This window comes from Dama dama, chromosome 13 (assembly GCF_033118175.1).
Source record: "Dama dama isolate Ldn47 chromosome 13, ASM3311817v1, whole genome shotgun sequence".
Lineage (NCBI taxonomy): Eukaryota > Metazoa > Chordata > Mammalia > Artiodactyla > Cervidae > Dama > Dama dama.
In genome coordinates this window covers 66,318,170-66,329,882 of record NC_083693.1, presented here as the reverse complement: position 1 = coordinate 66,329,882, position 11,713 = coordinate 66,318,170, and the positions used below count along the sequence as shown (strand labels likewise).

The 11,713-nt window shown below is 48.8% G+C and overlaps 1 protein-coding gene across 1 annotated transcript; it reads left to right on the top strand.

The window, feature by feature from the left end:
* Positions 1–470: 470 nt before the first annotated feature.
* SERPINA12 (serpin family A member 12) lies at positions 471–9,798 on the top strand. The gene is made up of 4 exons (XM_061159704.1): positions 471–1,104; positions 2,781–3,051; positions 6,909–7,056; positions 9,607–9,798. Exons 1-4 carry the CDS (start codon positions 471–473, stop codon positions 9,796–9,798), a joined length of 1,245 nt encoding a protein of 414 aa, XP_061015687.1.
* Positions 9,799–11,713: the final 1,915 nt, after the last annotated feature.

The following is an 11,713-nucleotide window of genomic DNA, read 5'->3' as shown; positions in this document are numbered from 1 at the left end:
TGCACTATGCATTCTCAAAGAAAGACACTGGTTGATCCTATTTTTGTCAACTTCTCATTCCTTAAGTACTCAGGGTGGCAGGGGGATGGAGTATTATGATGACTTAGCTTGGGTCAGATGGCCACACCATGGATTATTTTTACTGTGATCCAGTGTAGAGTAGGAAGCAGTCCCTTAAAGGAACTGAGATCCTGTTACTATAAGACAGGGCAAGGGGTAAACAAGAGCTATCCTCTATACTCAGACTTCTCTATTCGTGTAATCATTTCCAGTCTCTGAGGTGATTGCAAAGGCTAGATGCTGTAATGAATGTCACAGCATTTATGAACTGCTATGCACAGTACATGCTGGTCACAGTATCACTTCTTTCATTGGTCTTCCTTGTGGATAAGACAGGGGTAATGGAGTTCTTTTGTTCTCTTTTCTGCTAACCTTGGGTCTACTACTCAACAGGACAATCTCCAAGAAAAATGAATCCCTTGCTGGGCCTGGGCCTGCTTCTGGCTGGCCTCCTCACTGTGGAAGGTCTTCTGAAGCCCAACTTCTCTCCAGAGAATCATGAAGCTATGAGTCAGGGCCAAGGAGGGAAGGGAAAGGGGACAGCTCAGGAGCTTGCAAAGCGCAACGCAGACTTTGGACTCAAGCTGTTTAAGAAACTGTCCTTCCACACCCCTGACAATAACATCTTCTTCTCCCCCTGGAGCATCTCTATGGCCTTCTCCATGCTATCTCTGGGGGCCCAGGACTCCACCCTGGCCGAGATCAAGGAGGGCTTCAACTTCAGGAGCATCCCTGAGAAAGACCTCCATGAAGGCTTCCATTACCTCATCCGCAGGCTGAATCAGAGGAACCCGGACCACAGGCTGGAACTCGGGAATGCCTTGTTTATTGACCAGAAGGTAAAGCCCCAGCAGAAGTTTCTGACAGAAGTCAAGAACATGTATGAGGCAGACACCATCCCCACCAACTTCCAGAACTCAGAAAATGCTCAGAAGCAGATCAATAACTATGTCAGTCAGAAAACCCAGGGGAAAATCAACAACCTAGTCAAGAATATAGACCCTGGCACTGTGATGCTTCTTATCAACTGTATTTTCTTTCGAGGTAAGGCTTAGGGTATGTTGGCATGCAGACTTGAGTCAAATTCATGGGTTGTCCACTTACTTGCTCTGTGACCCTGAATTCACATGTAATTGCTCTCTTTGAATCCAACTTCTCCTGTCTGAAAAAGGAGTACCTTGATACATAGCTCATAGGGTGGTTATTGGGATTCAAAGTGAAAATATATGATAAATGAATGTTTTGAAGTCTATTCCCCATGTGTGTGTGTTTATGGTTACTGATTATCCTAACACAACATTGGTTGTAGAGGTTGAAAGGTCATCCTTTCCCCCATTTCTTGGATCAGGAAAGTGAAATTCAGAGAGAGATTAATTAATTTACTCAAAGCTACAAAGCCAGTCGGTGACAGTCAGAAGTTGAATCCACTTCTCTTGACCTGACGGCTGTGCTTTCCATCACTCCAAGTGGATGCCCAGGATGGTGACCGTGCTGATGGTCAGGTTGTGATCACTGTGACCACGATCACATTGGTAGGTGCCTTGGTCTTCCCACCACGTGTTATAGACTCCCCAAGTCTGAGGGTGAGGTATTAAAAAAAAAGATGAAAGTATATTCCCTAATTCAGGCTGCATCCACCACACTATACATACCCACTCACACCACACACACACACAAATGTTGGCCAGCATAGGTGAGAATGAGAAGCCAGCATCCCTCGGACCAGGCAAGCCTGCTGGGCTGTCAGCAATATGGTCCTGAATATGGAAGTTCGGCTCTCCCAAAATCCACAAGGAGATTGATGGTTATAGGGGAAAACAGGAGTGATAATGGTAGACTGTCCAAAGCAGGAAATAAAGGAAAATTAGGAATTTCCCAAAGCCCCTACATCCTCTAGATTGCAGCAAGAGCCATAGCAACAGTGATGTAAGGATGCCTAGCATCCACTCAACGCTTGCCACGCACAGTCAGTAATCTGTGTTGCCTTTCCCCACTAAGTCTCACAGCAGCCCTGGGAGATGCCCGTCAATATCCCCAGTTGGCAAATAAGAACACTGAAGCCCAGGGAGGTTGAGATGCTGACCAAGGTTTTCCTTCTAGAGCAATAAAGCCAATCATTTGAGCTTGGGACCTTGGACCTAAGGGCCTTATATTGGGTACTCTGAGGGTAGCACGTGTGAAAAGACCCAGGTCTGAGTTTATGCCATCAGAGAGTTCTCAGGGTCAAACAGAGAAAATCAAAATGCCCAGTTTTAAGAGTTCACTGCTCTTCAGCATGCTCCCCAGGGCCGCCTGTTAGTTTAGTTTTCTTAGCCTTACATGAGCGTGGCTTCTCCAGGGCTAACTTGGAATAGACATGACATGAGATTTTTCACTCAGACCCAAATAGCCCCCACTGAGTGTGATCCGGGGTCTGCTTCTGTAACAGAATCCACGGGCTTTCTCAGCCTCAGGAGCCTTGAAGCTTAGGGAAATCTGAAGTTCCTCTCTTAGTCAGCAGCCCTTGTCTTGGCTTCACTGGGATAAATGATAACTGGAACCAAGCTCACATCACCTGAAGTGTTCAGGGCATGGCATGAGGTCAAGGATTCCCGTGCACCTGCTCTGATACACCAGAGCAACCATACTCCTTCTTTAGGTCCGTGGGGCAGAGACCCGATGGTTAACTGGATCCAGTAGCACTTTCTGCTTATGTTACTTTGTTCTTCTTCAATCTTAAGCCAGGTGGAAACATGAGTTTGACCCAAAGGAAACAAAAGAGGACGATTTCCTTCTGGACAGAAACAAGACTGTGAAGGTGCCCATGATGTTCCATGTGGGCATGTATAAAGTGGGGCGTGATGACCAGCTGTCCTGCACTGTCCTGGAAATGCCCTACCAGAGCGACTTCACAGCCATCTTTGTTCTTCCTGATGAGGGCAAAATGAAGCAAGTGGAGGAAGCCCTGGGGCTGGACACTTTTGACAGATGGCAAAAGTTACTCGTACGAAGGTAAAGAGGGTGCCTGACATATGCAGTATCTTCCATCTTCCTCCCTCTCCTCCCGCTCCTTCTTTCTCAGACTTATTGAGCTCTTACCCCATGGATAAGGCCATTCTGGGCTCCATGATGAATTTATCTTTTGGTAGGAAGTACGCTAGAAAACAGGTCATAGAAATGTAGGTGATTAAACATAGTAAGAGTGCAGAGGATGAAGCAAACTTGGTGGGCAGTGGTCGTCAGGGAGGGCTTCATGGAGTAGGTGGCATTGGTACCACATCTTCGAGGCTGAATAGCAGTACACATGGAAGGATGAGGAGTGACAGAATCCTAGGCAGAGGGAAACTGTGAGGACAAACACTTGGGGTGTCAAAGGGGGCTGTGAGTTGTACATTGTACATAAGATGTTTTCAATTGTGGTGTCATAATGAAACCAGTGAAGTGTGAGCCAAATAAGTTGTATTAATAATAGTTGAGGGACTGAAGTCACTAAATACTTTTCTTTTTCAAATATAAAATTAGAACAGATTTAAGGTAAGCCTCCAGAATCTCACCCAGGCACTTGCCTACTGACAGCTTTTCTTGGGAAGGATAAGAGCTAGAATTAAAAACTGGGGACTTGATGTCAGTGTAGACCTGCAAGGTGCCTCAGAAGCTTCTGGGCTAGGACAGGCAGCCAGCCGGGAGACGTGGTGATATTACCAAAAGTGGAGGTCTTGCTGCTCACTCCTCAAAAGCCATTAAAGAGGCAAATTGATGGAAAGGAAAGTTTGCTTTACTTTGGATGCCAGCAGTAGGGCATGGAATGAGAGGAAGGGCAGACTGCTGTCCAAAGGCCAACTGACAGTCAGTGACCAAGAGCTTTTATAGAAGGGGGGGGGGGGGGGCCTCCATGCAGAAACAGCACAGTCACCCCTGGCAGTCATGTTGAAATCGGTCATCAGTGGTCTGATCATCATCTTGATGATTGTTTTAAGTACAGTCTTTAGTTTCAGGGTTGGTTTGTTCCGTTTTCTTTCTTTCTTTTTTTTTTTTGGCGCTTCGGGGTCTTTATTGCCAACCGGCAGGGAGGGCAGGTGGGCCCGTGCGATCCCCGGGGAAGGGCTGCGGAGGTCGATGCTGTTCCTGACGGTGGCTGCGCCCCAGGCACCCGGCGGGTGAGGGGGTGTGTTCCGTTTTCTTTGAGGCCAGTTCTCGGAACTGTGACAACTTACGTCATGGCTATAGTCTGATCAGCGTGTAGTTAACTTCTCTTACCTGATAGGAGTGTCAGTATCTACAAGACAGCTCAAAGGATATGGTTCAGGATATTAACTGAACCCTTGAGGAGGAACTTAAAGTCCTTGACCTTGCTTAGTGATTAAACTATTGTTATTTGGTCTCATTTGACTGCCTTCCTTTGTTTCTGCATTTTCTCACTTCTCTGATTAAAATTATTCTTTGGCTAAAGTTTCCCCACAGACAAAAAGCAGGTGGAGGACATGCAGGGAACAGACCACAGGGTCCTGCTCCATTTCAGTGGGTCTATGAGATGGAAAGGGAAGCTTCCACTTTGGTAGAAACAATGTCAGGATATCCTTCTCCTTGGTCCTTTTGTTCTCTCTTCCACCTTGACTCCACCATGATTCTCCATCCAAAAGGCCTTTACTGAAAACCTCTGCTATGCCCAACATGCTGTCAGGAGTGGAGGAGGGTTCTAAGAGAGGCAGAGACGATGTTAGGACTGAGCTGGGCTGTCCATGAATGATAACTGAACCAACAGAGTTTCCTTCACATGAGAACAGACCTTTGGAGAAATTGAAGAATGCATCTCAGATACCCAGATTTAGCTGCAAGCTCATGGGAGAGAAATTCTATTTCTGAATGATAAAGCCTAATTCTACTACGGCTCCCCCTTTCTTTCAGAAAAAAAAAATGAATGACCACAGAAAAAATAACTTGCCAGACTCCTTTGCCCCCTTGAAAGCTTGCTCAGACTTTCCCTTTTCTCCAGCATTCCTGATCCCCAAGTCAATCTGTACTTTTCTTCCCATGGCACTTACTGAGACTACCAGTCCATGTATCTGCTCTTTTGTCTGCCTTTTGTTGTGATGGTTTTATTGTCTTTCTTCCCTAGTAGAGCACAAGTTCACGAGCATGGATTTTTGCCTGTTCTAGATGCGTCTAAGCACGTAGGACAGAGTCTGGTATACAGTAGGCAGTAAATAAGCTTGTGTCAAATGAACGGATAAGTGGAAAGGTAAGTCTGAGAGTCACTGGGCCTATCGTTGGTGTTAAAATCCAAGGCGCAGAATGAAATCCCCCAAGAAGGAAATAAAGATAGAAAAGAGGATGGGGAAAAAAAAAAAAAGAAGGAGGACCCAGCGGGAGGCAGCCTGGGAGCACTACCATGATGAGAGATGAGTGAGGAGGTGGAGCCAGCAAAGGATGAGAGAAGGAGCACCCAGGGATGGAGGGGGGAGCAGAGGGCATGGATCTGGGTGGGAATGCTTCCAAAGGGATTGACTATGAGGTGCCACTTCCTGATTTTTGGCCACTGGCTCTAACAAGCCAAGGTCAGTGGCTGCTCTGGAAAATGTTTTGAGCCGATAATGGAAGTGGGTTCCCTAGAGGCTCAGTGGTAAAGAATCTGCCAGCCAACACAGGAGCCAGGGATTCGATCCCTGGGTCGAGAAGATCCCCTAGAAAAGGAAATGGCAACCCGCTCCAGTATTCTTGCCTGGGAAATCCCGCAGACAGAGGAACCTGGTGGGCTACAGTCCATGGGGTCGCAAAAGAATCGGACACAACTTAGTGACTGAGCGACAATGGCAAGGAACAATGGGAGGACGTGTCTTTTTTTTTTTTTTTTTCTCTCTCTGCTCTGAAAGAAAGACATGGGCTGGAAGCTGGAGACATGACTAGAGGCCAAGGGAATTGTTTTTGCTTTTGAATTGAGGATGAGGGTTGTTAGAGCCTGCGGTCTGCCCCGGAGGGCGGTCCAGAAGCCATTTATGGACTGTGCAGGAGGAAAGGAAACAGAGGTAGGAATGAAGTCCTTGGAGAGACAGAGAGAAATGGGGTCCATGACCCCGTGGACAGGAATACAGGTGCCACAGATGCCTCAGCTCGGCCGACCCCAGGGCAGGGGCGCCAACCCAGGTCCCGAGCGCAGAGGATCTGAAGCGGCTCACTCAAGGCTGAGAGGATGAACACTTGCTTCCTCACTGACTGCTGAGCCTCCGATGCATGCATTTTAGCCCCCTTCTGGTCAGTGGCTGCCATGGTCACCACCCTCATTTTCATACAAATGGCTTTAGAGAGGAGAGCTCATTTGATCCAGAGCTCCTGGAAGGCAGAGTAGATCTGAACTCAGTTCTGCCAGCTTCCCATCTCAGGGCCTTGCTACCTCTAGCATGAGATGGCTGGGGTTGGGATCAGCTCAGCACGTGGGTGCGGCTGAGGCTATAGTGGAGAGACCCTCCATGGCTCTGCTGAAGGGGTCCTGAGACAGCGGGGCTCGGGGACATTGCTGTGGATGAGGGCTTGGGCAGTTTGATAGAAAAATAAGAATGCAAGTCAGAGAGCCTGGATGTTTTAACACCCCATCCCAGGTGACTTCTTTGGTGGTCCCGTGGTTAAGGCTGAGCTCCTGATGTAGGAGATCCTGATTCAATTCCATGTCAGGGAAGTAGGTCCCACCTGGCGTAACTAAAGAAAAATTTTTTTAAAGTCCAGGCTTAAGGAGTCTCTCTTTATTCTGTGGATAGAGAGAAGTTCTGAGACCTCAGGGGCTGGGAGGACAGATGCCTCATCACCATCAATCCTAAAGCGTGCCTGGAAAAACGGCAAGGTCCCGCTGTTCACCTTTGTCACTTTCTCCTCCCTAGGGTCGCAGATGTGTTTGTGCCCAGGTTGACCATCACCAGTAACTACGACCTGAAGAAGATGCTGTCCCACCTGGGCATCAGCAAAATCTTTGAGGAACATGGTGATCTCACCAGGATCTCCCCTCATCGAAACCTGAAAGTGGGTGAGGTAAGCCTGCCTGGCCGGGTCGCTGCCCACCTCCAGCTCAGGGAGCCTTCCTACAGCCCCGGGCCAGACACACTATCACAGTAGCTGTGATGGCCCCACCAGTCAGGCCAAGCCTAACTTCCCTGAACTGCCTATGGTCCTGGGCAAATCAAGTACCTTCCCAAGCCTCATGTTTCTAGTCTTCAAAATCGGACCTGTCGATCTCCTGGTCCTACTTTGGAAGTTGATTCAATGCAACAGTGGATGGAGGCTTGGAGCTGTCATCAGGTCTAGGAGTGACCGAGGCTTGGGAGGAGTAAGTTGTGAACATTTTTCTACATAATGTAGAGATAAGCAAGCTCAGGACCCCTTGGTCTCCAGCAAGGCTGAGCATTTGCCTGCTGGTGACAGTCAGAAGGACCACATGGTGGAAGTGCTCAGGTGTAGCAGACAGACTATAATATACCAGGGACTGCCCTGGTGGTCCAGTGGTCAAGATTTCGCCTTCCAATGCAGGGGGTTAGGGTTCAGTCCCTGATCGGGAGATCTAAGATCCCACATGCCTTGTGACCCCCCCAAAACCAAAATATAGAACAGAAGCAATGTTGTCACAAATTCAGTAAAGACTTTAAAAATGGTCCACGTTTAAAAAAAAAAAAATCTTAAAAAAACACGGGACATCAGCGAAATTCGAATTTCATATAAGTGATGAATGAATGTTTTGTGTATAGCCTAAATATTGCATGGGATACACTTATGCTGAAAATTTCATCATTTATCTGAAATTCAATTTTAACTGGAAGTTCAAGTTTATCCATACTTTATCTGGCAATCCTACTTTTAGGTTCAAAGGGCATTGAGATCAGGGAAGATTTCAGCAAGCAGAGGCAGGTGGGAGGAAGATCTTCCAGGAGGAAAGCACCCCAGCCTGAGGCTGGTAGGTGAGATGGCGTGGAGTCTAGGGGGTGGAGTTGACAGCTGTGATTCCATGTGATTCCAAGACATCAACTATTGACTTGCCAGTATCAGCATTAGCATTTCTAAAGAATTAGCGTTCTTTAGAGCAGAGTCACTAGTGGTAAAGAACCCACCTGCCAACACAGGAGATGTAAGAGACTCGGGTTCTATTCCTGAGTTAGGAAGATCCCCTGGAGGAGGGCATGGCCACCCACTCCAGTGTTCTTGCCTGGAGAATTCCATGGACAGAGGAGCCTGGTGAGCTGCAGTCCATGGGGTTGCCAAAGGTTGCACATGACTGAAGGGACTTAGCAGCAGCTGCAGAACGGAGTGAAATGTATCAATATTTAACAGAGGCCCATCAGTGTTCCAGTGTCCATTACTTCCTCACGGATGTTGATGCCTTTGGGGTGGATCTGGGGCCTGAGTCATCTCCAACAGCTACCCTGGAATCAGACTCCTTCTAAACATTCCACCAGGAGGATGAAAGGCGTTCAGAGGGGGCTGGCTGCTTTGGGCCGGGGGTGCCTTCACCTCCCTCCCATCCAGCTAAAGTTCAGCACAGCCTTTCCGTGATTAGTACCATTGATGAATCCCTGCAAGTCTTGGGAAACATAGCAAATCCCACTCCATCTCCCCTCCCTGTAACTGATGCTCTCCTGCATCATTTTTTCTTTCAAGCTGCATCTGCTTGTTAAGTATCCTTAACTGATGACAACAGAACAGCCATGAGCCCTGGGGCTGAGTTACTGCTATGCTGGGTGATTCAGGCAGAGGCCTCTTCTTCTCCGAGCCTTGTTGACTTAAAAAATAATCACAACCTCGAAGTTGAGAGTTATGTTTTATTCAGTGGAAATTTTTAGGACTGCAAGCCTGGAAGACAGCATCTCAAGTAACCCTGAGAAAACTGTTCAGAGGAGATAGGGGTGTTGGGGGTGAAGGAGTTGGGTTATATAGAAGTTGGTGACAAGAGGCAGGTAGTCTGAACATCAAAAGATTATTGTTAATTAAGGAAAACCAGAGATTTCAAGTTAGGGAATTTACTGTTTTTCTATGTCTGGGAAGATGCAAGAGTCTGGGCTCACTGAAATCATTCCTTTCAAATGTATCTCAGCTATCTGGGGCCAACATCCTATGATTTGCTTTTTCACATCTTTAGTTCCTTGATCTTCATTGGATCCTAGGCGTTGTTCTTTCTGAGTGCCCTCCAGGCTCAGAAAGTCCCATCTGGAGGGCCGGAACAGCTGATGGCTCTGACATCCTTGTTTATTGATATGGCAGGAAATACTGCATTTCAAGGGTTTCCCTGGTGGTGCTAGTGGTAAAGAACCTGCCTGCCAAAGCAGGAGAAGTAAGAGAAGAGGATTTGATCCCCAGGTCGGGAAGATCCCCCGGAGGAGGCCATGGCAACCCTCTCTAACACTCTTGGCTGGAGAATCCCGTGGACAGGGGAGCCTGGTGGGCTACCACCCATAGGGTCATAAAGAGTCAGACACGACTGAAGCGCCTTAGCATGCGTGCACGCACTCCATTTCACAGCCTCTTGTTAGCTTTCACCCATCCAGGGCCTCCGAGTGGCTTCCCAAGCACTGACCCCACTCCCGTTTCCCACAGGCGGTGCACAAGGCTACCCTGAAGATGGATGAGAAGGGCACAGAGGGAGCTGCGGGCTCCGGAGCGCAGACACTGCCCATGGAGACACCAATTCGGGTCAAGATAAACCACCGCTTCCTGCTGATGATCTGGGAGACTAAAATGAATAACCTGCTCTTCTTTGGAAAGATTGTTAATCCTTCTGGGAGATAAGGCAGAAACCCAACTTCCTGCAGGCCCCAGCTATGTCCTGGGGTTGGATGCGCTTTGTCTCCTTGAGACCACAGGGACTTTCTCATCTCATTTCACATTATCCTGAGCTCTCCACACCACCATCCAAAGAGGCAGCACCACTGGCTTCTGGGCACCATTTCCCCCCCTTAGCCCCCTCACCACCCATTCAAATTTCAGGATTAGACGCCTCAGCCCCACCCAGTTGATAGTAACCTTCTCCCCAGCCCCTGGTAGGCAGAAGGGTTTTGTGATTTAATAAACAACACTCCCAAGATCTGCTGACTGTTGGTAGACAATATGGGGATTCTGTGAGCCAAGGAGAGTACCAGCTTGGGTTCAGAGTGAAGGAGACCTAGGTTCAAATCTCAGAAACACAGTCTTTGGGAAAGTCCTAATATGCTCTCCGCACTTCTGTTTCCCTATGGAACTAGGCCAAGACTGAGGGCAATGATACTTCTCGAGGGCTCCAAGGAAGCTAGCACACCACTTGAGAAAAGTTAGTTCCCCTTTGTGAGCCCTTGGCTTGGGGTGTTTGGCATGTGAGCTACACAGATATCCTCTGCATAGGGTCCCTATGGGAGCTGTGGGCTCAGCCAAGCATCCAGGCAGATGACAAAGCAGGAGTGGGGCTGGTCCAGCATTAGGCAGATGCAACCCAGAGTAGCAGCAGCCAGGAAACTCAGTGCCAGGTTTGTCTGACTCCAGAGCCGCTGTTTCAGGCACAGCGTAGAGAGCGTGGGGTTTGAGCCAGTCAGCAAGCTCTGCTGAAGTTAATCGTTCCGGTGCACCTGGCCCGGAAAGCATGAGAGTGCAGAGTCTGCCTATAACCACTAGAGGGCACCAGTGTTCACAGGACCAAGGATGCGATGCGTGTGGGTTTCTTTAAGCACACGATTCCTTGCTGAATACCCAAAGCCAGTGCTGAAGGTGTTTAGGGAGCAAGGGATCCTCACTGGCTTGGCACTAAGAAGTCTGAGCTGGCACCAGTTGCCATCCCCTGGCAATTCACAGCTCACCATGCCTCTTCGGTCCTGGTCACAGCTACCCTGCCCGCGGCCAGAATGGACATTTGTATGAGAGATGTGGAAAGTGAGGCTCAGAGAGGCGAAGTGACTTCCCTGTGTCCTTGTGGTTAGTGACAGGCAGCAAACAGCCATGTCATCTGGTCTGAGGCGGGAAGGGAGGGGTTCCACATAGACCTGGGGGCCCAGTTAGTCATTGCATTCCTCAGATCCAGTCCCAGCTGAGAGAGCTGCCCTGTCCCATTTGGGATGTGTGTGTGTGTGTGTGTGTGTGCGCGCGCGCGCGCGCACGCACACACATGCGTGCATGCGTGTGTTCAGTAAGCACCTCCTCCTCTGTCCCGGGCCCTTGCAGGGCCCTGGAGACCCAACTGTCACACAAGCTTGTAGGGAAGGTGGCCTAGAGAGGGAGAGGACTAGTTTAGGATGCTAAGTGCTAAGATCAGGCAGCACCAGAGTAAGCGGCCTCTGTTTGAGAAGGTGGGTAGGGTGAGAAGGTTGAGATTCTGCACCCAGGACACAGATGTGGGGGCAACAGCACTCCCTGAAGCACTTTGCTGACCATCACCATTTCCCAGGCATTAGCCTGGGGGCTGGGGGGTGGGAGGACTCCAGGGCAGCACCAGAATCCCCAGGAATTCACTCAGGTCCATGACATGTGCCACTGGGGACATGGGACAAGAGGGTAAGCCATTTAGTAGCTGGGTGACTTGGGTATGTCATTTAAAGCCTCTGAGCCTGAGCACCTCCTCATGTGTTGAAAGTTGCTATCTCCTCTACCGGTCATGCTCACCTCCTGCCTAATGAGCTCCTACTCATCCTTCAATGCCCAATCCATAGTAATCTCTTTATGGAATTTTGTCTACCAAGCA

Coding starts and splice junctions, on each gene's coding strand:
- SERPINA12 (XM_061159704.1), top strand. CDS start 471: ATGAATCCCTTGCTGGGCCTGGGCCTGCTTCTGGCTGGCCTCCTCACT. Junction 3,052..6,908: donor CAAAAGTTACTCGTACGAAG/GTAAAGAGGGTG, acceptor TCTCCTCCCTAG/GGTCGCAGATGTGTTTGTGC. Junction 7,057..9,606: donor GAAACCTGAAAGTGGGTGAG/GTAAGCCTGCCT, acceptor CGTTTCCCACAG/GCGGTGCACAAGGCTACCCT.